Source organism: Emys orbicularis, chromosome 22 (genome assembly GCF_028017835.1).
Source record: "Emys orbicularis isolate rEmyOrb1 chromosome 22, rEmyOrb1.hap1, whole genome shotgun sequence".
In the NCBI taxonomy this organism is placed as follows: domain Eukaryota; kingdom Metazoa; phylum Chordata; order Testudines; family Emydidae; genus Emys; species Emys orbicularis.
In genome coordinates, this window is record NC_088704.1 from 6,712,605 (window position 1) to 6,737,188 (window position 24,584).

Below are 24,584 nucleotides of genomic sequence, written 5' to 3' on the forward strand. Positions count from 1 at the left end.
CACGAATGGGGCCCCGTGAATCTTTGGAAGCTTTCCCTAAACTGTAGCCTAAATAACTAGATTTTTTAACCTACCAGTCTGTGTGTTGTTACTGGACCCAGTGCATATGAATAATCCTCTTCAGGGCTTTGCTATGGCCTCCTTGACGTACAGTACTTGCACAGCATTGTTACAGCGCCCTCTGCCCCATATTTATGACACTTCTCGTAGATCAAATGTGTTGTTGGAAAAACAAAGTGCTGCGATTTAAGTGGCTTTTTCTCGACTTTCCCAACCGAGGGCACCACCTGGCTCAAATCGTTGCTGTGTGAGACACGAGACTTTCATCGGTGTTATTGGTTCTGGAGCTATTCTAGACACTACAACTCCCACGATCAACGTTCATGCCTCCCTGAGTGAAGTCACGTGGGCTGGACACCCTCCAGACCGTTCAATGCACAGACAATTCATGAGAGGCAAAGCGCTCCCAGCTACAAACTAAGCAGGCGGCACACACTTCTTTGCCCCAATGTCTCCATCTCTCCCTTCAGGCCAGCGGGTGCCCTGAACAGGTGATATGGGCAGCAAACAAACATGGAGAGTGAGGCCATCCAGGGACCTCTTGCTTTGCTACAAAGGAGGCCTGGGGTTGAGTGCCAGAGTCCTGCACTTTGAGAGCAAAAGCACCATGTGTGGAATGGGGTGGGGGAAAATGCCCTGGGAGCCCTCTGTTAGCCAATGCATACAGTTTACACACACACACAATCACATTAATAGGTATTATGCTCATGGTATTAATATTGTGTCTGTGTTGGGTAATCATATTAAATTGAATTGTGCTTATTTCTGCTCACCTGTGCTAAGGCGTATACCCCACAATGCCCCGGGACAAGTACAGCTTAGCACTTGGCATAGGCAAATACAGAAACGGTCAAGAGTTAGATGGACGAGCGTTATGTACTAACGTGCAATATCTGGAACAAAAGTACAATGCGATGCAAGGAAATAGTGGAAGATGTAGGAACGCTTTAGGGAGTAGCTTTAAGCCCCGTAATGACTGGCATTTATTATTCAAAATGAGAGAGGGGAAGATACAGGGAGGCACCAAACAAAGCTGGTACCAGCTGGCTAGTTCAACATGAAGTTTAAGTGACGTGAACAGCGTTGTGTAAACAGCCATGCTATAAACGATGGCTAGTTTAAGGGGACATTTGGGAAGCACGTCTTCTGCGTAAGGTGAACTGAACACACTGCAAGAATTCACTTCCTGGGAAGGACTGGTGACGTATTAACTCTTTCTTTCCTGTACCATATTTCTTTGTCTTTAGACAATAACCAAGTCCAGCCAGATTTATTGGGGCTCTTGAACGTTATTAATACTGAACCACAAGCGTAGCCAATTAGTTGGTGTCATAACTATAAAGGGAAGGGTAACAGCCCTCCTGTGTACAATACTATAAAATCCCTCCTGGCCAGAGACTCCAAAATCCTTTTACCTGTAAAGGGTTAAGAAGCTCAGGTAACCTGGCGGACACCTGACCCAAAGGACCAATAAGGGGATATGATACTTTCAAATCTTGGTGGGGGGAAGGTTTTTGTTTGTGCTCTTTGTTTGGGGGAGTTCGCTCTTGGGACTAAGAGGGACCAGACATCAATCCAAGCTCTCCAAATCTTTCTGAACAAGTCTCTCATATTTCAAACTTGTAAGTAAACAGCCAGGCAAGGCGTGTTAGTTTTATCTTTGTTTTCTCAACTTGTAAATGTACTTTTTGCTAGGGTGTTTACCTCTGTTTGCTGTAACTTTGAACCTAAGGCTAGAGGGGGGTCCTCTGGGCTCTTTAAGTTTGATTACCCTGTAAAGTTATTTCCCATCCTGAGTTTACAGAGATGATTTTTACCTTTTTCTTTAATTAAAAGCCTTCTTTTTAAGAACCTGATTGATTTTCCTTGTTTTTAGATCCAAGGGGGTTTGGATCTTGATCCACCAGGAGTTGGTGGGAGAAAGGAGGGGGATGGTTAATTTCTCCTTGTTTTAAGATCCAAGGGGTTTGGATCTGTATTCACCAGGGAATTGGTGAAGAGTCTCTCAAGGCTACCCAGGGAAGGGAATTAGCACTTTGGGAGTGGTGGCAGCGGACCAGATCTAAGCTGGTAGTTAAGCTTAGAAGTTTCATGCAGGCCCCCACATTTGTACCCTAAAGTTCAGAGTGGGGAAGCAGCCTTGACAGTTGGCTACACCTTTCAGTGAATAGTTGGCAAGCCAGGCAGGAGCCATTAGCTAAGTCAATTTGGCATGGGGCAATGGGCCATTTGGATTCAGGATAGTAATCTCATAGTGGTTGGATTTTGGGGGCTAGCGGTCCTAACTACATGTGCAGCAGGCTAGCCTGGTTGGGAGGGAAGGGGAGTTTATAATAAGTGTTACATTGGCAAAACACCTTAAATAACCAGTTAAACTAATAAAAGCAAACTATTTTTCTGGGCATAAAGCCATACTTTAGGAATATATAAAGACTAATTACAAGGGACTCTTTTTCTGGGCTGAATGCCCAGATACAGCAACCGTTAAAACAGCAAAATGCCAAACCCCAAGAATTAGCAGTAATGATGGACGAAAATCATCATAAAAGAGCTCTCAAATCTTTTGTATGAAAACATGTAACTAATTATTGGGCTGGTTCACCCACGCGGGTCACAACCCGGGATTCCTTCTGTGAAATGAAAGTTAAACAAATAAGGAAACAAGTCAAAGGACTAAAAGGAGGGTTAAAGCTAGAACAAGATCAAAGTTGGAAATTAAAACAGCAAACGGACAATATCAGCCACTGTTCTGCAGTTGTACCTTGCTTATAGTTTTCAAGAAATGAAGGGAAGACCAGGAGATTGTCAGGTGAGGTACAGCCAACAGGAGGGACAGAAGTTAGGATGGCAAAGACAGGTTAAAAAGCCTTAAAACATGTATTAACTGGCCCAGAAACAGTTCACCGCAGCAGGAAAGAGCATTAGGAGTGCAGACACAAGCAACAGGGACTTGGGGAACAAATTCAGGTTGTGCAGGGACAGTAGCCGTGCTTACTCTCCTCCCAGAGCGGGGATAAAACCCAGGAGTCCTGGCTCCCAGCCCCCCTGCTCTAACCCACCAGATCCCACTCCCTTCTCCAAGCTGTAACTTTTTATTTGATTTAAAGGGAATGTAGTAATATGGTATGACACCACCGTGGGTCACTACAGTTTCCAGCTCAGAAGAGCGAAAGTCACCTCTGCTCCTTGCTTCAGTTTTAGAGTCTCTAGGAACACAAAGATCAAGGATAGTGACCAACACACTGACATTCACAAGTACCAGGTCTTATAAAATTGATAAAACAGACTAAAGTTACAATTAAGTTTATAATTCCCCAAGCATATAGAAATCCTATACAGACCAAGGCACGAGCTACAAATGTAGTTATGCAGTACTCACATCCTTAATGATACTCAAACTCTGATGCCTGCCTTGCCCATTGAGCCTCAGTAGAGGGATGGTTCCTGCTGGAGGTTTCCCATAGGGAACTCATTTTACCCAATCTGGGCACCCTCTTTTTATAACGTGATTCTAACTACACCTCATTAGCATTTACACACATGGTGCACCCTACGTAAAAGAATAAATGGACACAAATCAGACCTCAGGAATGGTAACATACAAAAGCCAGTAGGAGAACACGTCAATCTCCCTGGACATTCATTAACAGATTTAAAAGTAGCCACCCTTCAACAAAAAAACTTCAAAAACAGACTTCAAAGAGAAACTGCAGAACTACAATTCATTTGCAAATTTAACACCATTAATTTGGGCTTGAATAAGGACTGGGAGTGGCTGGCTCACTACAAAAGCAACTTTCCCTCTCTTGGTATTGACACCTCCTTATCAATTATTTGGAGTGGACCATAGGCTCATAGACTTTAAGGTCAGACGGGACCATTATGATCATCTAGTCTGACCTCCTGTACAACGCAGGCTACAGAATCTCACCCACCCACTCCTGTAACAAACCCCTAACCTATGTCTGAGTTACTGAAGTCCTCAAATCGTGGTTTAAAGACCTCAAGGTGCAGAGAATCCTCCAGCAAGTGACCCGTGCCCCACGCTGCAGAGGAAGGCGAAAACCCCCCGGGCCTCTGCCAATCTGCCCTGGAGGAAAATTCCTTCCCGACCCCAAATATGGCGATCAGCTAAACCCTGGGGCAAGACTCACCAGCCAGCACCCAGGAAAGAATTCTCTGTAGTAACTCAGATCCTAACCCATCTAACCTCCCATCACAGGCCAGTGGGCATATTTACCGCTAATAATCAAAGATCAATTAATTGCCAAAATTTAGGCTATCCCATCATACCATCCCCTCCATAAACTTATCAAGCTTAGTCTTGAAGCCAGATATGTCTTTTGCCCCCACTGCTCCCCTTGGAAGGCTGTTCCAGAACTTCACTCCTCTAATGGTTAGAAACCTTCGTCTAATTTCAAGTCTAAACTTCCTAATGTCCAGTTTATATCCATTTGTTCTTGTGTCCACATTGGTACTGAGCTTAAATAATTCCTCTCCCTCCCTGATATTTATTCCTCTGATATATTTATAGAGAGCAATTATATCTCCCCTCAGCCTTGTTTTGGTTAGGCTAAACAAGCCAAGCTCTTTGATGAGACAGGTTTTCCATTCCTCAGATCATCCTAGTAGCCCTTCTCTGTACCTGTTCCAGTTTGAATTCATCCTTCTTAAACATGGGAGACCAGAACTGCACACAGTATTCCAGATGAGATCTCACCAGTGCCTTGTATAACGGTACTAACACCTTCTTATCTTTACTGGAAATACCTCACCTGATGCATCCCAAGACCGCATTAGCTTTTTTAACGGCCATATCACATTGGCAGCTCATAGTCATCCTGTGCTCAACCAATACTCCAAGATCCTTCTCCTCCTCTGTTACTTCCAACTGATGAGTCCCCAATTTATAACAAAAATTCTTGTTATTAATCCACCCAGACTGAACTGGCCATGTCAACACTGGGTATCTTTTAAGCAAAAAATGACTCTTACTGTTAATTTTTTGCAGTACCACGCATTGGCACATCTTTTCCCATAATCTTGTGGCATCAGGTCATTCTTTGGTCACTTACTTATGTCAAACATTTCTTAAGCCTATGGCTTAGTATGGCTAAGCTTGCATTTTACAGGACTAAGCCTGTAGGCCTTGCATTTTGGCCCTCCTTACTTAGATACCTAATGCATACTTCTCCCTTCTAACTACTAATCAATCTTACACTTCTATAATCCTACAACTTAAATCTATTTTGCATACAATGATTACATATGACATGACATGTTAGTTAATCCTAACATCACACAATAAATGAAAGATAAAGTGAAGTCATTGGCTACAGAGCTAACGGCATAACCTTCTTTCGCTAACGTTTTTACATTTGGCTCAAGTTTTTCCTTTACACCCTCTCTCTGTCCAAACCCTCCCTCTTTCTTTTCTTCTCTTGTACGACTCACACGGCTCCGTTTGCTACACTCGCTGCTGTGGCCTGTACTTTAAAATGCCCTCACAAAGTTAATTAATCTCCACTGGCTTATGTTTCCCTCCCTTCCTATACTGCTTCCTCCACTTCTGTCCTCCCCCTTTGTTTTAAGGGTTATAATTATTAAGGAAAAACGCCCATTGCACAAAGAGATGGGGGAACTGAAAAATATCAGCAAAGAAATCATCAAAATACTTCAAATAAAAACTTCACTTTAAATAAGTCCTGTAAGCCTAATGGTTTTAACCCTTCAGGAATGCAACAACTAAAGGAACTCCTAACTTTCTTGAAGATATGGTTGCCAAGAAACAAAAATGCTAATTCTTCTTCTAATCCTAGCCACTAATATATGATACATGGGGGTTTTCTTATTTCTATACAGTAGTATTCTTAAGCTAAAAGTAACGTAAAATGCCTTAAGTTAAACAAACTAATACAAGGAAGTAAGCAAATAACTTCATAGGGATTTTTATCAATTCTTATTACAAGTTTTAAATAAAAAGGTAACAAAACAAATAACCTGCCACATTACATGTCAATGCTTTGAATGTTTGTTTTCGAAAATGCATTACCTTAATAACATTAAGTTCTTAATGACTTATCTTGTATAGGTATAAATACAATTTTGGTACCACTCGTCTTTAATCGTAAGTTTGTCCTATATGTTATGCATAGTGTGTGTGCCATATGACTTTGTTTTGACTTTGTTTGTTGCAAGAAAAAAAAAATTAATTTTGCACTCATCATCAAATATATATTAGTGGTGCCGCACTATTTTAACATTGTGGTTGGGTTATAACCATCTTATCAGAATACCAATTCAATTTTTTTGCAAAGCTCAAAAAGGCCACAGTGGTTGACGTATGTACATATATTTCTGCCCCACCAAATAATTCAATTGCAAACAAAGATTTCTTTTTTTATTATTAATCAAAACCTTTTTGTTCAAGGAAAAAAAAAAAAAAAAGAAACCTGAAGGGGAAAACCTCAATATTGATGCAAAAATATTCCTAAAACCATCACTTTTTAAAGGCTTTATAAACTTGTTTGTGCCTTTATTAGTATTAAAATATAGTTATAGCTATGTCATAGCTATATAACAATATACATTATGTCTGGTTATACTGCAAAACATGACAGCTAATCAAATAAATTGCAACAGGTTTCTGTCGGTCTCTCTCAAGCATCAGCAAATGTCATAAAAGTTTATTACCCTCAACGTGTTTGAGTAAATCTGCATTTAAACTTCTTTTTGCTTTAGTTTTTACACTATTTTCTTTTGTGCTATGTTAACAAAAGTGCTGGTTATTAAAGTTTGTGCTTTCAAATATTTACCTAAAGTTTCAGGGGGTAGCCGTGTTAGTCTGTAGCTACAAAAACAACAAAGAGTCTGGTGGCACCTTAAAGATTAACAGATTTATTTGGGCATAAGCTTTCGTGGGTAAAAACCTCAATCCGAAGAAGTGAGGTTTTTACCCACGAAAGCTTATGCCCAAATAAATCTGTTAGTCTTTAAGGTGCCACCAGACTCCTTGTTACCTAAAGTTTAATTGCTACAACAACCAAATTAACTCTCAAAAGCTTGGGTAAAAAGTCTATTGCTAACTCTCTTCTTAAAACAGAGTGCTTGCGGCAGGAGGAAGAGCAATACTGGCGCCCCTCGGGTTACGCAAACCTGACTTACGGAAATCCGGACTTATGGAAAAAGTCCTATAAGCTTTTTTTTGCGTAATTGTCAGAGACACGTTCCCGACTTACGCAAAATTCGACTTACGCAAGGCGTTCCGGAACAGAACGCTTGCGTAAGTCGGGGAGCTTCTGTACATCTTCTCACAGAAGATTGTGAGCATCAGACTTAGCTGTCAAGTACTATATTGATTATGGAAAACTAGTAATGCCCATGTTAAGGAAGTACAAATAAATTATATATAACAAAGGAATAATTAAAAAAAAAAAGAATAAAAAACCAGGTCATGCTTCTGTCATATGCTGTACCAAAGCATAACTTGTGTTATAAATGACTTGGTCCCTATTACATGGGAAATAAACTGAGCTCATCTGTGTATAAATTTGGGTTACTGGAAACAAAAGAAATGTGGAGAAATGTATCACGTTAGCCAACTTAAGCTGTTGAAAAGTGCATCCCACAAACCAGAGATAGGAATATACCAGTGAACATCGAAGAAACCCCCAGGCATCAGAAGAAATAGAAAAGAAAGTGCTTTATAAATTACAGATTGGCCAACTACACTTCAGCCTACCATTTATGGATGACTGGGTAAGCAATCGACTATAGAACCATTACAGAGACCACTAGTCCAGGCAGGTCTAAGTGTTATTTAAACTGTACATTATTAAGCACAGTGAGTTTATGCATACACCTGTGGTTTGGATTCTCTCTCATTAGAATATAGCTAAATTTGTTTTTTGTTTAAAAGCAAATGTATCATTGTTGTCTATGTCTTTGTTAATTAGTATAATAGCATCTTATCAAGATCATGCACAAGACTCAATAGCTGGGCAAAAGACTGTTCTACAGTCTGGTATCTTTCGAATAGAAGCCTCCAAAAGTTAGACGGAATTATGGATTGTATTTCAGGATTATTTGGATCTAAAATGTCTATTTGGAACAGGGCTGCTATAGAAAATAAAAAAAGTCACTAACTATTTTGAACATCAGGCAGCTGAAACGGTCTCTAAACTGATCATTTGTGACACTGAGGACCTAGCTACTAAAAAAAGGGTATGTGGTATAGAATACACATAACATTGCTAAACTGTTTAACCAAACAAGAACAAATTTATGAATTAGTCACAAAACATAATAAGCTAATAAGGAAAAATTGTGTAGGTTAAAAAAAATAAAAAGAGCTGCTAATGGGAGTTATGCATTAACGACCATAACATTCCAAAGGAAAAACTGCCTAATCTGCCTAAAATTCACAGTCCATTTTGATCAATTTCATGGCCATAGGATTTTTTAAAAAATCATAAATTTCATGATTTCAGCTATTTAAATCTGAAATGTCACGGTGTTGTAATTGTCGGGGTCCTGACCCAAAAAGGAGTTGGGGGGGGGAGGGGTCACAAGGTTATTGTAGAGAGGTGGGGGAGGTCGTGGTACTGCTACCCTTACTTCTGTGCCGCTGCAGGTGGCGGCGCTGCCTTCAGAGCTGGGTAGCTGGAGAGCAGCGGTGGCTGTTGGCCGGGAGCCCAGCTCTGAAGGCAGAGCCGCCGCCAGCAGCAGCGCAGAAGTCAGGATGGCACGGTATGGTATTGCCACCCTGACTTCTGCACTGCTGCCTGTAGAGCTGGGTCCTCAGTCAGCAGCTGCCACTCTCCGCCACCCAGCTCTGAAGGCAGCACAAAAGTAAGGGTGGCAATACCACAACCCCCCCTAAAATAACCTTGCGACCTCCCTGCAACTCCCTTTTGAGTCAGGACCCCCAGTTTAAGAAAGGCTGGTCTCCCCTGTGAAATTGATATAGTATAGGGTAAAAGCACACAAAAGGACAGATTTCACGGTCTATGATGTGTTTTTCATGGCCATGAATTGGGTAGGGCCCTACTTATTAATGATGAGCAATTAGTGAGGTGGTATTGCTCTCTGTGTAGAACTATTGTAAATTGGCAATGCACTACATTGTGCAAACAAATTCTCTTTAGCACAATTTGTACTTTGGGGTCAGTTATACCGTGTCCTAATGCATCCTAAACCCATATTGCTCAGTGTCTGGTTCTATGTATATTTCTTTTATGGTATTGTTACAAATACTAGATACTGACACTGAAACATTTGATAAGTTAGCTACTGTGCATTCAGTAGGTTACAAAAAAAAAAGGAACAAATGGATCTACCTCAGCTACTCGTTTCAATGCAAATCGGGGGGGGGGGGGAAATCACTGTTTTTCTGTTAAGGGATATCAATACATGTGTAATATTTTTTTGGACATTGCATCTTCAGTGTGTGTCCCTGCAGGCCTGGATCAGTATAATGAGAAAGCAAAGCTAGCAAGAGACAGTAGCGGCTAAGAGGCAACCCCCAGCAATAAGGGTAACCTATCATATGAATAGGCAGCACTGTATAGTGACTAATTATAAGAAATGTATCACTTGTGCTGGCACGACTCCAAACGTCTGTTTTACTCCCCGTGTAGGTCGGTACGGTGTCCATCCAATACTAATGCCTATCCCAGTTTTTCAGAATAAATACACAATTCAAAGCAAGTCCCAGCACTAGGACGAAGTTCAAAATATATATGTGCCAGTTTTTAGTGTATATATGGATCCCCTAACTACATTTTAAAACCTTATTCGAACAAAAAGATACTGGTTTCAGATTAGCAGTGGCATTCTTAAAGCAGCCCAAACCTTATCCCTCTAGTGATCTGGAGGGAATACACCTCTACCCCAATATAACACGACCCGATATAACACGAATTCGGATATAACGCGGTAAAGCAGTGCTCCGGGGGGGCGAGGCTGCACACTCCGGCGGATCAAAGCAAGTTCGATATAACGCGGTTTCACCTATAACACGGTAAGATTTTTTGGCTCCTGAGGACAGCGTTCTATCGAGGTAGAGGTGTACTTCTCCGCACTTGGGCAGAAGTTGTGTTGAAGGTTTTGCGTCTATTACAAGGTGTATTCGTTTTAACTGTACTAATATTGCTGCTTAGGCAGTTTGCTAAAACAGTATAAATCTGCCATGAAAGCTCTTATCTTTGCCTCATAGTAATTTGGCTACGGTGTAACCCTGATATCATTATTACACTGCCAAGTGAGGGACTGTTAGCCAACGCATACGGGTTATACAAACGTCACATTACTAGGTACTATTTGCAAGGTATTAACATGAGATATATGTGTTGGATAATCATGTTAAGTTGTATTATGCTTATTCTTGCTCACTTATGCTAAGGCGTACATCCCACGATGCCCTGGGTCACGTATAGCTTAGCACTTGGTATAGGCAAATACAGAAACGGTCAAGAGTTACACGGAAGAGTGTCATGCACCAAAATGTAATATCTGGAAGAAAGGAACAACGCAGTACAAGGAATCATGTAAGATGTAGGAACAACATTGGTGAGGCCTCATCTGGAGTACTGTGTCCAGTTTTGGGCCCCACACTACAAGAAGGATGTGGAAAAATTGGAAAGAGTCCAGCGGAGGGCAACAAAAATGATTAGGGGGCTGGAGCACATGACTTATGAGGAGAGGCTGAGGGAACTGGGATTTAGTCTGCAGAAGAGAAGAATGAGGGGGGGATTTGATAGCTGCTTTCAACTACCTGAAAGGGGGTTCCAAAGAGGATGGATCTAGACTGTTCTCAGTGGTAGCAGATGACAGAACAAGGAGTAATGGTCTCAAGTTGCAGTGGGGGAGGTCTAGGTTGGATATTAGGAAAAACTTTTTCACTAGGAGGGTGGTGAAGCACTAGAATGGGTTGCCTAGGGAGGTGGTGGAATCTCCCTCCTTAGAGGTTTTTGAAGTCAGGCTTGACAAAGCACTGGCTGGGATGACTTAGTTGGGAATTGGTCCTGCTTTGAGCAGGGGGTTGGACTAGATACCTCCTGAGGTCCCTTCCAACCCTGATATTCTGATTATAGGACTGCTTTAAGGGGTATCTTCTAGCTCCAATTCAAAACAAGAGCTGGGAAGGCACCAAAGACAAAGCTGGCACCAGCTGGTTAGTTAAACGTGAAGGGACTTGACCAGCGCTGTGTAACTTGTAAACAGCCATACTATGGTGGCAAGTTTAAGGGCAGCACATCTCCTGTGTCAGCTGAACTGAACACACCGCGAGAATTCGCTTCCTGGGAAGGGGCTCTCTTTCTTCCCTGTACCGTATTGCTTTGTCTTTAGACAACAGATCTGGCTGAGCTCAGTTATCTGGTCTCTTGAACATTCCCCAGTAGAGTCAAGGAGCGGCTCTCCCTTTCAGTCACTACCTCGACAGCACCCTCTCTGCAGCACGAATGGGCTCCCCAAGGTGGATCTTCTGGTCTCTTTTGGCTAGAGGGATGAAGGCTGCGATGCAGAGCCTGTGAAGTCGGGTGGGGTGGAAAGAGGAAGGAAACGGGTGGGGAGAGGGCCCTAGAGCTCGGAGGGATACAGAAGGCCAGCCGCTATCTCACCTCTTCCGCAAACCACCCAAAGACGGAAGCCAACACACACTCCCCTGGAAGCTTCCAAACTTCCCCCTGCACCCCCAAAAATCAGTCCAAAGCCTTTTGGCTCCCCGCCTGACTCCTCTCCCTCTTACCCAGCCGGTGGATTCCACCATCTTGAGGTCCATGGGGTCTCCTATGGGCTGCTCCCTCAGCAGAGAGACACTGTGGCAGGTGGCCAGTGAGTACAGCAAGGGGCCATCGGCCAAGCAGCGGGGCTCGTGGACGATGGGCAGGAAGCAGTTATTCTCCACGGGAACGACGCCCCAGACATCCAGGCCTTCCTCTGTGAGGGTCCCGGTCTGCAGCGAGGGGGAGAAGACAACTTGTTCAGCCCACCAGCTGGCAGGCTGTCAAGCCAGCTGCACCCGCGGATGCCCCGGTGCAGGAGCCCGAGGACTCACCTTATCAAAGCAGACCAGGCGGATTTTCCCGCACAGGTTAATCCGGGGAGGGCTGATGCAGAAGATGCCATGCCGCTTCAGCCTGTTCTGGGCGTAGATGGTGCCCACGGTCATCGCAGCAGGGAGAGCCGGGGGCACGATGACCGTGATGAGATCCAGCGCACGGATGATGATTTGCCGGAGAGGAACCTGTCCACGTGCGACAGCCAGGAACGGGGGAGGAGAGAGAGAGAACACGAGAGCTCAGCTTCAATTGGGTGTAGGGTCTCCGGGGCGGAGGACACATGAACCCACCGTGCAGCATCAGGATCCGCAGGTCATCTGAGCAGCGCCGGGAGCTGGACCATGGAGCACAAACGCCCACAACAACCTGCACAGCTGTATTTAATAAAGCTAAACCGGCTCTTCACCGGCAGCCTTCGCCTGGGTTTGAGAGCACCTGGGATTTCCCAGATCTTTCCCTATCGGAGACGCACACAAACTCACCATGCCCCCGGCACCCCCAGACAGCGCAGAAAGGGAAAACAACTTAGAATGTGATCCAGGTTTTCAGAAGCCCCAGCTCCCTTTTGGGGGAGCATGATTTGCCCTGGCATTTTCACAAGCATACCGATTGCAGGTGCGATGAGATGATCAAATACCTGATGATTTGCACCCAAGCGTTTCTGCAGGTCTCCCCCCTGCTCTCTCTCTAAATTTAAAATCTTGTCTCTGCTTCCTTCCTCAGCAAAGACAAGCTGTGTCTGCCTTGAGCCTGCAGGGCCCAGGAGAGTTGAACTGGGGGGTTTATTCTGTGTCAGCCAACGCAGCTGCAGGATGTTTGTTACTAGTAGGGAGGAGAGAGCCAGAAGGAACCCAGAGCAGATCCCAGGTGGAGTCTGCAGTGCTGGCCATTAGAGAAAACTGTTGGCACAGCAATGCCTAGGTTTGCTCCCACGCCAACGTCTTTAACAGAACCAAACTTGTCTGGACCATTCCTGCTCTAAGCCCTGGATCCAAATCAAAGGAGGGGCGCAGAAGGGAGAGAGCTGGGAGGAGAGAGAGAGATTTTCCCATCACTGTCAGCTCACCTGGTTTCTAATCAAAATCACAATGCTGTACGTGGTGCCGATAAGAGCTGCAAGAGAGAGAAGGGACGGCTGTAAAGGGAATTCGTCAGTTCATAAGACACTCAGCACCAGACGACGGCTGCTTGCAATGCCACCCGCTTTCAGACGTACCCAGAACTGCGAGGAAGAGGACAAACTTCACCGCATCCCTGTAGAACCTGAAGCTCACAGGCTTGGGGTAGAGGATAGAGCTGATCAGGTCCCCTTTGGCTGTACAGAACCCTGGGGGAGGGGACGAAAGGAAAAGTGATGCTTACGGGACTTGGAAACTCACACGGTGAATTGTGGCCATTAAAAGCCATAGCTTTGGGGGAGGACTGGAGAAGCCGTCCTGCGATTCCCTTTGACGTAACCGCTCATCTCAGAGCGGAGGCGCTTCCAACACAGCTGGATCACGGAATTCAAAAGCAGGGCGTGTCCACACCCAACAGGATCAGCTCAGAGCTCCTGATTGTGGAGATGTAGCATCTCTCATCCCTTGGTCAGGAGCCTGGCTGCAGCGACACGGACAGGCCGTAATCGCGGTGCGAATGGGATCCCCATAGCGCCTGTGCACATGGGGTGTGTGAGTGCGTGTCTGTCTGTCCGTCCAGGTTAGCTGGTATTCCACTGGCCCTGAAAGAAAGGAGGGAAGGTTTTCCATCCCCTTTCTGCAGCGCTCAGCGTTCGCCGGTTGCACTCATCCTGCGGGGCAGTGAAACACGTTGGGAACACACTGCTGGGTGGGTGCTCTGAGCCATGAGAGAGCAGGGTCAGTGACCACGTTACACTCCACACGGCTCTCCCCGCAGAGCAGCAGGGCCCCAAGGAGGGCACGGCAGAGAACGCTAGGGGGTAACAGGCTAACTACAGAGAACGAGGAGTAGCCAGCAGCCTAGGAACGTTACAGGTTTCAGCAGGAGAACGGCTCTGCCATGGTGCCAGGCTAGTCAAGGAGACAATACACTTTAATTTGGCTTCTAAGAACATTCTGTTAAATGGACCAGAGCTGAACCAACAGCGAAGTTGCTAGTACAGGTGTATCTGGATGGAAGGAGAATTCTTATCTGGCCAGGATAAAACAGAACCAGCCCCATGTGGCACATGCAGGGAGGAATGATACTTGAACATAAGAACGGCCAGACTGGGTCAGACCAATGGTCCATCTACTCCTGTATCCTGTTTTCTGACAGTGGCCAATGCCAGGTACTTCAGAGGAAATGAACAGAACAGGTAATCATCAAGTGATACATCCCCTGTCATCCACTCCTAACTTCTGGCAAACAGAGGCTAGGGACACCATCCCTGCCCATCTTGGCTAATAGCCATTGATGGACCTGTCCTCCAGGAACGTATCTAGTTCTTTTTTGAACCCTGTTATAGTCTTGGCCTTGGGAACTAAGGACCGGGGGCTCTGGGTTTGCTTCCAGATGCAGCTACCTGTGCGTGTCACCACAGCCAGGACCTCCTTGCCCACGTAGGATTTGGCTTGGAGGACCTGAGTCCCGCAGAACAGCGTGTGCCGTTTGTGCTCCTCAGGGGAATAGATCATGTTGGCAGCTTGGGGTCCGCTGGGTAAAGGCGTCTTCATCACTGGGACGCTCTCCCCTACAGGAGAAAATCAGCCAGTGAGTGAGGTTATGGACAGACAGATTTGTACAAACATGCCTTCATATTCAGCCAGTGTTTGAGTTCTCTCCGCGTAGGAGTGGGGCAGACAGGGAATCCTTCAGGATCCACCATCCACGCTCTTAGTTTCCCCAACGCATGCTTCAAAAGCCCCCTTGCTGGATGGATCCACCCTTCCAGCCACAGAGGGCTGTGTGTTCTGATCTGGGGCCCATTACTGGAGTATCCGAGCAACTCACAATCTTTTACAAGTAGATTTATCCTCCCAGTGCCCCTGTGCGGCAGGGCAGGGCAGTTCTCCTCATTGCACAGACACTAAGGGATCTGAGTGCCGAAAGATGCAGACAAGTGCCTAGTGGGATCTTCCAGACTACCTGGGTGTCAAACGCCCATTGAAATCAAGCACTGAAATCAATGGGAGCTGGGCACCGAGGCCAACTAGGTGCCTGCATCTTCATGTGCCTAAATACCTGTAAACTTCTGGCCCTAAGTGACTTGCTCAAGGTCATGCAGGAAGTCAGTAGCAGAGCAAGGAATTGAACACAGATCTCCCCACTCCCAGGCTCATGCCCTAACCACAGGACCAAGTCTCCTTGTGGAGCCAGTCCCTGCAGTTCCAATGGCTGGCCAGAAGGGGTCACTAAAGAGCTTCCCCCTCTCATCCCAAAAGAGGCTTCGGGTACGTCCACACCGCACTCAGAGGTGTGAGCGTAGCACGTGTAGACTTGCCTGAACTAGCTTTGATCTAGCTGGCTCCAATAACAGCAGGGAAGCCATGGCACCATGGGTTGGACAAGCCCGCCCAGGCCCCGGGTATACACTCCAGGGGCTAGCCTGCGCTGCTATTATCTGAGCTGTGAAGCTCACAGCCCGGCCTGCTGGCGTCAGGGAACACAGGGTCAGGCAGACAGCTGAACTCCGATTCCTCTCCCCCGCCAGCAGCGTGTGCACGGCTAATGGCAGGAGGGGGACAGTCAGGCCTGGGTAAGCGGCGATCTCTGCCTCCCACAACGTACCGCTCTCCCGCTCCCGCCCCTGCTCACCTGTCAGCATGCTCTCGTTGACCATGCACTCGCCGGTCAGCAGCGCGGCGTCGCAGGGGACGACGAACCCGTCGGAGGGGAGACTGATGCAGTCACCCGGCACCAAGTCCAGAGAGCTCACCACCGCCTCCTCTGCAAAGGCAGGCAAGCCACAGCGCACTCAGATTCCTCCCACTGTAACAAGCAGGCATGTGGTGCTTGGTACCGGCCGATCTCGCAGCGGCTTCTAAAGGAGTTAAATAGCACTGCCGCCGTTTAACAGAGGGGGGACCCCGAAGCCCAGGGAAGGGGCTCCCCCAAGATCACGCAGCAGGTCAGCAGCAGAGCAGGGAACAGAACCCAGGGCCTTGGACTAGGAGCCAGGAAACGCAACATAGGCCATGGATCATGAGCAAATATCGCCGCAGCAACATACACTTCGGGTGTATGTGGGCGAGTGTGTCTTGTACCTTCCTCCTCTGCTCACTGACAGACAACATGGCCATACCACTGCAGGCATACACCGTGGGGATAAGCCCTTCTAGATTCGGTCCTCCAACTTTTCCCTGCGGTACTTTAAAGCAGTGACTCTCAACCTTTCCAGACGACTGTACCCCTGGCAGGAGTCCCATTTGTCTTGTGTACCCCCAAGTTTCACCTCACTTAAAAACAACTTGCTGACAAAATCAGACATAATACTGAACAATTGCCGACTTTCTCATTTTTACCATATAATTATAAAATAAATCAACTGCTATAAATATTGTACTTGCATTTCAGTGTACAGTATATACAGCAGTATAAACAAGTCATTGTCTGTATGAAATTTTAATTTGCACTGACTTCACTTGTGCTTTTCATGTAGCCTGTTGTAAAACTAGGCAAATATCTAGATGAGTTCACGTGCCCCCTGGAAGATCTCTGCGTACCCCCTGGTTGAGAACCACTGCTTTAAAGCAATGGATCAGCCTCCATTTAATCATTAACGCATTAAAGTCCAAATCCCCACTAAAGAATTTACGCGGATCGCTCTGCCTAGGATCAAGGCTGAAATTGGAGCTAACTGGTTCGTAATTACCACTTTAAAGGCTTAAAAGGATGTGCTGTGGTGCATTTAATATCTGTGCGCCGAGGGGCTGCTCAATTATTTTATATAACGTTAGCATCGCCTTGATAGGCGCACACAGCAGGCGACGCCATCCCGCGTTGGGTAGATAGCGAAACTAAATCCCCGCCAGTGTGAGAGAGAACCTTTCAAAGATTAGATACAAAAAGACAAGTCAGCAGGGGCTGGAGAGAATCAGTTCTTTAAGTCTCATGTAATTTTTAACCTTTTAACTTTAATCTTGTGATCACAGGGTGCTAGACCCCAGGCAAACAGCTGCTTAGAAAAGGGGAAAAAAAAGAAGCCAGCCTTTTATCTGCTGAGAAAATTTAATTTTAACTAATAAAGTGGCTTACTGGAGCTCAGCGGAGAGGCAGTCGTCAGAAATTCTGCTTAATGGAGCATGGTTAAGCTGCTCAACTGGGCTGATTTACAAGAGAACACATATGCGACATTTCTTAAACAGTAGGTACATGTTTCATGTTAGAAAGGGACAGCAACGACCTGCCTCAGTTCCAAGTTTAGATGTTGTGTTAGAGGTTTTACAAAGCCTAATGCAGTCTGGCTTAGCGGCTAGAGTGCTGTCCTGGGACGCAGGAGACCTGGCTTCTATTCCTGGCTTTGTCTCTAGCTTGCTGGGTGACCTTGGGCAACTCACTGCACTGCCCCATCCTCAGTTTCCCCATCTGTGAAATGGGAATAATAATCCTGGCCTCCTTTGTAAAGCACTTTGAGATCTATTGATGGAAAAGCGCTAGATACTAAATAATAATAACCATCCCTAGTGCCTCACAACAGCACCTAGCGTGCTAGAATGAAAAGCATTTCAAAAATTGGATTTTCCTTTCCCTAGTTATACGGTGTTACTTTCTGCCGTTTGCTTCCTTTTGGGCAATGAAGATAAACTCATATGTTCCCCTTCTCCTTGCCAAGGGCGTTTCCATGTGCACTGCAAACATACACGCTCTGATCCCACAGACCTGGGCATGGGCTTTCCTCACATGAATGGAGCTGCTCAGGTGGGTGGAGCCCGCTTAAATGTTCACAGCCTTGGTGCCGTCGGAAGGAAAAGTTAAAATGCCAAATGCTGTTTTCATTGGAATGCTGAAGCTCTATAATCAAAGTGCTTTACAAAGTATCACCACCCCCATTTTACAGGTGGGGAAACTGAGGCACAAACCCAGCAGGTGAGTGGCAGAGCTGGGAATAGAACCCAGGTCTCCGGAGTCCCAGTCCTGTACTCTAGCCACCAGACCACACTGCCTCCACAATCATGGGGGAGCAAATGGTGTGTTCTATCTAACAGCGTCTTTACACATGGCACTTTTTCACAGTGCCTTAACCCTCACCAAGCCTGGCAGTTTACACGCGAGATTTCACTACGTCGTCAGCTCAGGGGGAGTGCAAGGCCCGACGGGGTCAAGTTCACAGCCGTGCAGCCAGCACAAGGCTGGCGCGTCACTTGAATCTTATTTGAAAGGCTTCAGGGAGACTGGAGTGGCACATGGACCTCGTGCATGGGTGAATTTCAGCTTATGAGCAAGGATCTTAATACTCCAACCGTTCCCACTGGAAGCGCTCATAGGAGCAAGGATACATGCCCGGTAGCATTTCCAGGATCAGGGCCTAAGAGTGTAGCCAGCCGCCTTTTTGTTGATTGACAACTGCAAAAATACCCTTGTGAAGCGTCCAGTCCAGGCTACCCTCAACCCCTGCCATCTCAACTGACCCGGCTGCTCAGAGCGAGGACGATGGCACCACAGGCACGGCGTGATCTTCCCCCTCGTAGCTCTGCCAACAAAGGCCCATTTACCTAGGCGCTGATGGTGCAGAAGCGCGTGGCGTCTGCCTTGCCTTTCAGGCAGCAGTGGAGAATTACAACCTACTGCTGCTGCTCACCTCCAGTGGCTCGGTGGACTCTCACGCCGATGGCCATCTTCACCATGCTCTGCAGCGTCACGCTTTGCTGCAAGGAATCAAACAGAGCTATCCGCTAGCAGGGCAGGGAGGGCTTGACACCAGCACTTCGCAGGGGCTAGTCCAGAATGGAAATGGCACCACATGACGGGACCCACCCCCCCAGGATTCATAGATGTTAAGGCCAGGAGGGACAGTCTAGTCCTCCACCGGCCTGTGATGCCTGCACCAAGCCCATAACTTCTGCTTATGCTAGAGCGAATCTTTTAGTAAGCCCCCCTGTGCTGATTTCCAGACTTCACTGCTGGAGAATCCACCAGATCTGACTCTATTCTGTACCATCTTCGTCTCGTTCCTTCATCTCTCCTCTTCCTTTTTCACCACCCCCCCCCCTCAACATCTCCTTTCTCTTTCATGCAATAAAGGCACAAGGACCTCCAGTACAGAGCAGAGATGCACTGCGCCCAGGAGGATACAAACCCCCGAAGCACCCTTGGATTGCTAGGCCTGGTTATTTCCAGGCAGTGCGGCCGGGACAAGAGCCAGGGGACGCAATAGGCCGTCACACGCTTTAAATGCACTTGTGCTGTGGCTGAAAACGTGAGAGCTCGATTTGGCTGCACGCTGATAACTGACGGCCCATCCCACCCCTCACTGTCCCTCCTGGCTAGGAAAAGGCTATTGGAAAAAGGCTCGCCCCTGCACAAGGAATGCAAACAAACCACGCCCTTGTGAACAGCGCACATGCTGCAGACTGCCAGCCTGCAGGAAGAATGGGGACAAATGGAAGGAATACTTCTCTAGAGCTCTTAGTCCCCGAGCCACTGTTCCCAGTGTTTTTTAGCCACGGTGGTCAGGAACACAGCCCTATGCTCTGGGTGTTCCTGGCCTCTGATTGCCAGGAGCTGGGAGCGAACAACAGGGGACGGATCACTCGATTGCCCGTCCTGTTCATTCCCTCCGAAGCACCTGGCACTGGCCGCTGTCAGAAGACAGGCTGCCGGGCTAGATGGACCATTGGTCCGACCCAGTCTGGCCGGTCTTCTGTTCCACGGGTACAGAGCTGGAGTCGCTCAGCATCTCCGGAGTCACCCTGCAATGCGGAGCGGACAACAGAACGCAGCCCTGTGTCCCTCCCCTCCCAAGAGGCCCGACACCCACCTTTCTAGTCTCGTAGAGCGACAGCCCTATGGATATTGCAGAGATGACGAATATGCAGGCAGCGTAATAGTAGTAGGTGTCACAGAGCCACAAAATGATGCTGAAAACCTGGAAGATGTAGAAGGGATTCAACACCTGGAAAGAGAGAAAAAGCAGGGGGCCTTTAGGGCACGGCGGCTGATGCAATCAGTATACAAAGAACATCTCAGACTCAGTACATGGCAGCTTGTTGAAAGACAAGGGAGATTAGGGGGTTACCGGCAGTGCTGGGAAAGCTGGTGGACAGAGCATGTCACAGCCCTTGGGTCTTCGCCTGCTGGTGGGGCGCACAGGGCTCCACATCCTGAGGAGCTCAAACAATCTCCCGCAACCTACTGACGGGCGTGGCCCGGTCTGAGCTAGGGGCAGGGCCGGCTCTGGCTTTTTTGCCGCCCCAGGCAAAAAAGCCTCCGGCTGCCCCCCCCCCCCGTGGGGGGGGGCGGAGCCGGGGGGGGGGGCGGCTGGAGCCCCGGGGCGAGGGTGGCGAGCCCCGGCGGGGGCTCTGCTCTCCCCCCGGCGGCCGGGGGCAGGGCGCGGGGGGGGGAGGGCGGCGAGCCCCGGCGGGGGCTCCGCTCTCCCGCCGGGGGGAGGGCGGCTGGAGCCCCGGGGCGAGGGTGGCGAGCCCCGGCGGGGGCTCCGCTCTCCCCCCGGCGGCCAGGGGCAGGGCGCCGGAGGGGAGGGCGGCCGGAGCCCTGGGAGGAGGGCGGCGAGCCCCGGCGGGGGCTCGGCTCTCCCCCCCCCCCGGCGGCCAGAGCGCCGGGGGCAGGGCGGCGAGCCCCGGTGGGGGCTCGGCTCTCCCCCCGGCAGCCGGGGGGAGGGCGCGGGGGGGAGGGCGGCCAGAGCGCCGGGGGGAGGGCGGCGAGCCCGGCTGTGGCCCCGCTCTCCCCGGCAGCCCGAGCGCCGCGCCGCCCCCCTCCAGGTGCCGCCCCAAGCACCAGCTTGGTTGCCTGGTGCCTGGAGCCGGCCCTGGCTAGGGGATGCTACAGCCCTTGTCCATGGCAGATACTGCAGCCTGCCGGCCATTAACCGTAACCAGCTCTGGCCTGGCTCCCCTGCCTCACCCACGCCCAGCAAGTCTGGCCAAACGACATCTGCTAAAATGGTCGTCGTCCTGCTGCTGGCGAGTCAATATCCCCACCCCTTCGGAGTTCAGAAAGGGACTTCCCCAGTCTTCCAAGAAAACAGCAAAGACCTGACCTGGCAATGCATTACAAACCAAGAGCGGGGGTGGGGAGTGAGAACACCACACAGTTCACCCGATCCACCCCAGCCCAGCCACTGAATGGAGACACGGGAAGAATGACGGGTGTATTTCAAAGGTCTTTTCTGAAAATCCACATTACGTGTCACTGTCTTAGAGTAGGGGGAGGTGCTCAGCTGGGTTCGCAGACGGTGAAACGCAAACCACAGAACATCTGTTCGTCTGCCTGCTCCTGGAGGAAACGTGGACCAAGGGAGATCTTGCCAGGGCTCCAGACTGGGCCATATCAACGTGCCCAATGCTGGAAAACCCTCGGATTGTGGCGGAAGGACATAGGAAGAAGAATGCATTAGAGTAGCACCTAGAGGCCCTGACTGAGGTCAGGACTCCATTGCGTGGCTGCTGGACAAACGCACAGTAAGGAAGTTTGTAAGCTCTTTGGAGCAGGGACTCTAACCAGACAAGACAGACACAGGAAGCAACGCGTCCAAGGTCAACCCAGAGATGGGAATAGAACGCAGGACTCACAACAGCTAGTCCGGAGCCCTAACCACTAGGCCCCTGTGCCCTAGCACATATTTAGCAGGGTTTTCCCCTAACAAGGGGCTTCACAACGGGCCCCATCTGGTCCCTCCAGGCCTGGCTGACACGGAGTCTATTTCTGCCAGGTCTGAGTAGGGAAAAGCTGCTCCTTCCCTTCTGCAGAAGACAACAGCCACGTTACATGGTGTCGCTTTGTACCTCGTCCACCAACAGCCTGAGGTAGGATTTGACCGGCACATCAATCAGGTTTGGCCCATACACCTTTCTCCTGTGCAGGAAACAGAACAGAAGCCAGAGGTTTTAGGTGAAGACTTGGAATTTCAAACTTGCCTGTGAAATGAGCTACACACTGCCCAGACCTCACCCCCGGCTCGCGGTATAAATTTCAAGCGGAGCGTAGGAGAGTCGGTCTACCGCCATTAGGGAAGTGTCTTCACCAGCTGGCTGTGTGCACACATGCCTTGAGCGACCTCCTGGTGTTTACTATAACCCTGGCCCCCATCCCCTCCTACTGTTGGTTAAACTCATGAGGGCATCTAGTTGGTTATTAAGTCATAAGTTCTTTGGGTGTGAGAAGAGAATCTGACATCTTTGGGGAACACCAGCACAATGGGGCCCCGAGCCATCATAATACATCGCGCCAGGAGATCAGTCAGGCAGCTGTTAAGATGGATGCCAATTGGTGGCTGGGCAAAGGGGCACATAGAGTGGTCACTAGCCCTTTGACCTCGGGGGGGGGTCACTCTCAGGGTAGGTTAGGATACAAGTGAAATTAACACTGTGGTCTCCACAGAATAGCTAGGGAATTCTTATTCACATCACCCAAGTTATTGCATCATTTTTAAAAAAAACAAACCCTTATGTGAAAGTTGAATGAACATTTTAGACATCTCCCACCCCTCCCTCCAGACACACATCTGTATCGCTAGCCAGTCATCAAGGCATGTACTCTACAGTCATAAATAGCCTCATCCCCTAATTTTTTATAACCGTCCTTCTCCCCACCCAAGTTTTGTTGCTGGTCGTAACAGCGAGGTAGCAGGTAGCGAGCTCTTCGGGGCAAGAAATGTGGCTTTTCTATTGACAGCTAAAGTACCTGGGCACATTTTGGGGGACCATACAAGTAACAATAAAGCTGGATCAGGGCTGGATGCTGTGCTCATTTAAGTCAACGACAAAGCCCCTGCTTGACTTTAACGGTGCAGGATCAGGGTCTACATGAGACAGCATCCACAAAGCTGGGATAGCAGGAGCTGCGGCTCAGAACTGTGCCGCCTCGGCAGAAAAACACTGCAGAGCCCACCTGCTAGTTCTCGCATGTGCCATCAGTCACCCGAAAGCCGATCTACGGTGCACGTGGTCGCACCAGGCAGTGATCTCATAGGGTCGTGCCTGGTTTGCTATTGGAGGGAAAGCCTCCGAAGCTAGCGCTGGTGATTCAGCAGGTGGTGAATGGAGGATAGAGCCCCGGCAGGGCATTTGGGGACATCGTCCTGCTGGAGGTGAAATCTTTCGGAGAAGACCTGAGAGGGGCCGTGAACACTTGTCCATGGGACTTTGCACAAACCTGGGCCCTTGTGTGACCATATTCAGATTTCCCTTTCTGTCCCTTGCACTGCACTGACACCCGCGTGGGCTTTCCGAGCTGATCAGCCAGGTTCCAAATTCACGTGCTTTGCATTTGACTTTAGGAAGGCCGAAGCAAGCCACAATGCACAAGGCACAGACTGTTGGCATGGAGGGATTAAAATCCTGCACTGATCTGAGACCGCTCTGCTCCCCGTCCCACAGGTTAACTACACGCCAAGCTTTTTACGTTTGCTTGTCCAAACCAGCTTCGCCCCTCCCTGAAACAGCCCAATCTGCAGCCAGACCCATCCCCAATCATTAACAAAGCCATGGCGTACTTGCCTGGTGCTGTGGTCTTGCTGGCTGAGGCCTGACCGGGAGAGATGGATGTCTGCACAGGTCCAGCCGTCATCTAAGACACTGAAAAATATATGCACCAAAAAGAAGACACCTGGATTTACACACGGCCAGTAATAGCCAAATCCAGGTGAGGGTACGTGGATAGAAGCGAAGGCGACCAGCACTCAGGGGCATGTGGATATTATCTCAAGCATCCTTCATTATGAGGGGTAGGGTTCATTTTAAAAGAAAGAGCCCAACATGTAAACCTGTCCCTTAGTTTTAATAACCATCCAAACACTACTAAGCTGGTGCCATTACATACCAATCAGTTGTGCAAAGATGGTTGTAACTGTTAGCCTCCTACAATGAGATCTACAAGAAGACTGAAGGGGAACCTGAGAACAGTCTTCAAATATGTCCAGGCTGTTACAAAGAAGATGGTGACCAACTGTTCTCCATGTCCACTGAAGGTAGGACAAGAAGTAATGGGCTTAATCTGCAGCAAGGGAGGATTTAGGTTAGATATTGGGGAAAACTTTTCAACTCTAAGGATAGTTAAGCTCTGGAAGAGGCTTTCAAGGGAGGCTGTAGAATCCCCATCACCGGAGATTTTAAAGAACAGGTTAGACAAACACCTCTCAGGGATGGTCTAAGTATACTTGGTCCTGGCTTGGGGGGGTGGGTCTGGACTAGACAGCCGCTCGGGGTCCTTTTCAGCCCTACATTTCTACGTTATAGACCTATGCAGCGCACGCACACCCCCCCCCCCCCCCCCGGATTCTTACTGAGCTTCAACATTTGTCAGTACCTGCAGATCTCAACAGTACAATAACTGAAATAATACATTTTC

At 48.3% G+C, this 24,584-nt stretch overlaps 1 protein-coding gene across 1 annotated transcript in view; it reads right to left on the minus strand.

Annotated features, from left to right (window-relative positions):
- Nucleotides 1-24,584, minus strand: part of ATP13A2 (ATPase cation transporting 13A2) — a 67,450-nt gene that overhangs the window by 13,155 nt on the left and 29,711 nt on the right. Inside the window, exons 7-16 of the mRNA XM_065421129.1 lie at nt 23,735-23,812; nt 22,022-22,091; nt 20,041-20,175; nt 18,862-18,928; nt 15,879-16,010; nt 14,647-14,814; nt 13,339-13,449; nt 13,189-13,235; nt 12,119-12,307; nt 11,810-12,016 (exon numbers count right to left, since the gene is read on the minus strand). Of these exons, the coding sequence (XP_065277201.1) occupies nt 11,810-12,016; nt 12,119-12,307; nt 13,189-13,235; nt 13,339-13,449; nt 14,647-14,814; nt 15,879-16,010; nt 18,862-18,928; nt 20,041-20,175; nt 22,022-22,091; nt 23,735-23,812 (1,204 nt within the window). The remainder of the gene's footprint in view (nt 1-11,809; nt 12,017-12,118; nt 12,308-13,188; nt 13,236-13,338; nt 13,450-14,646; nt 14,815-15,878; nt 16,011-18,861; nt 18,929-20,040; nt 20,176-22,021; nt 22,092-23,734; nt 23,813-24,584) is intronic.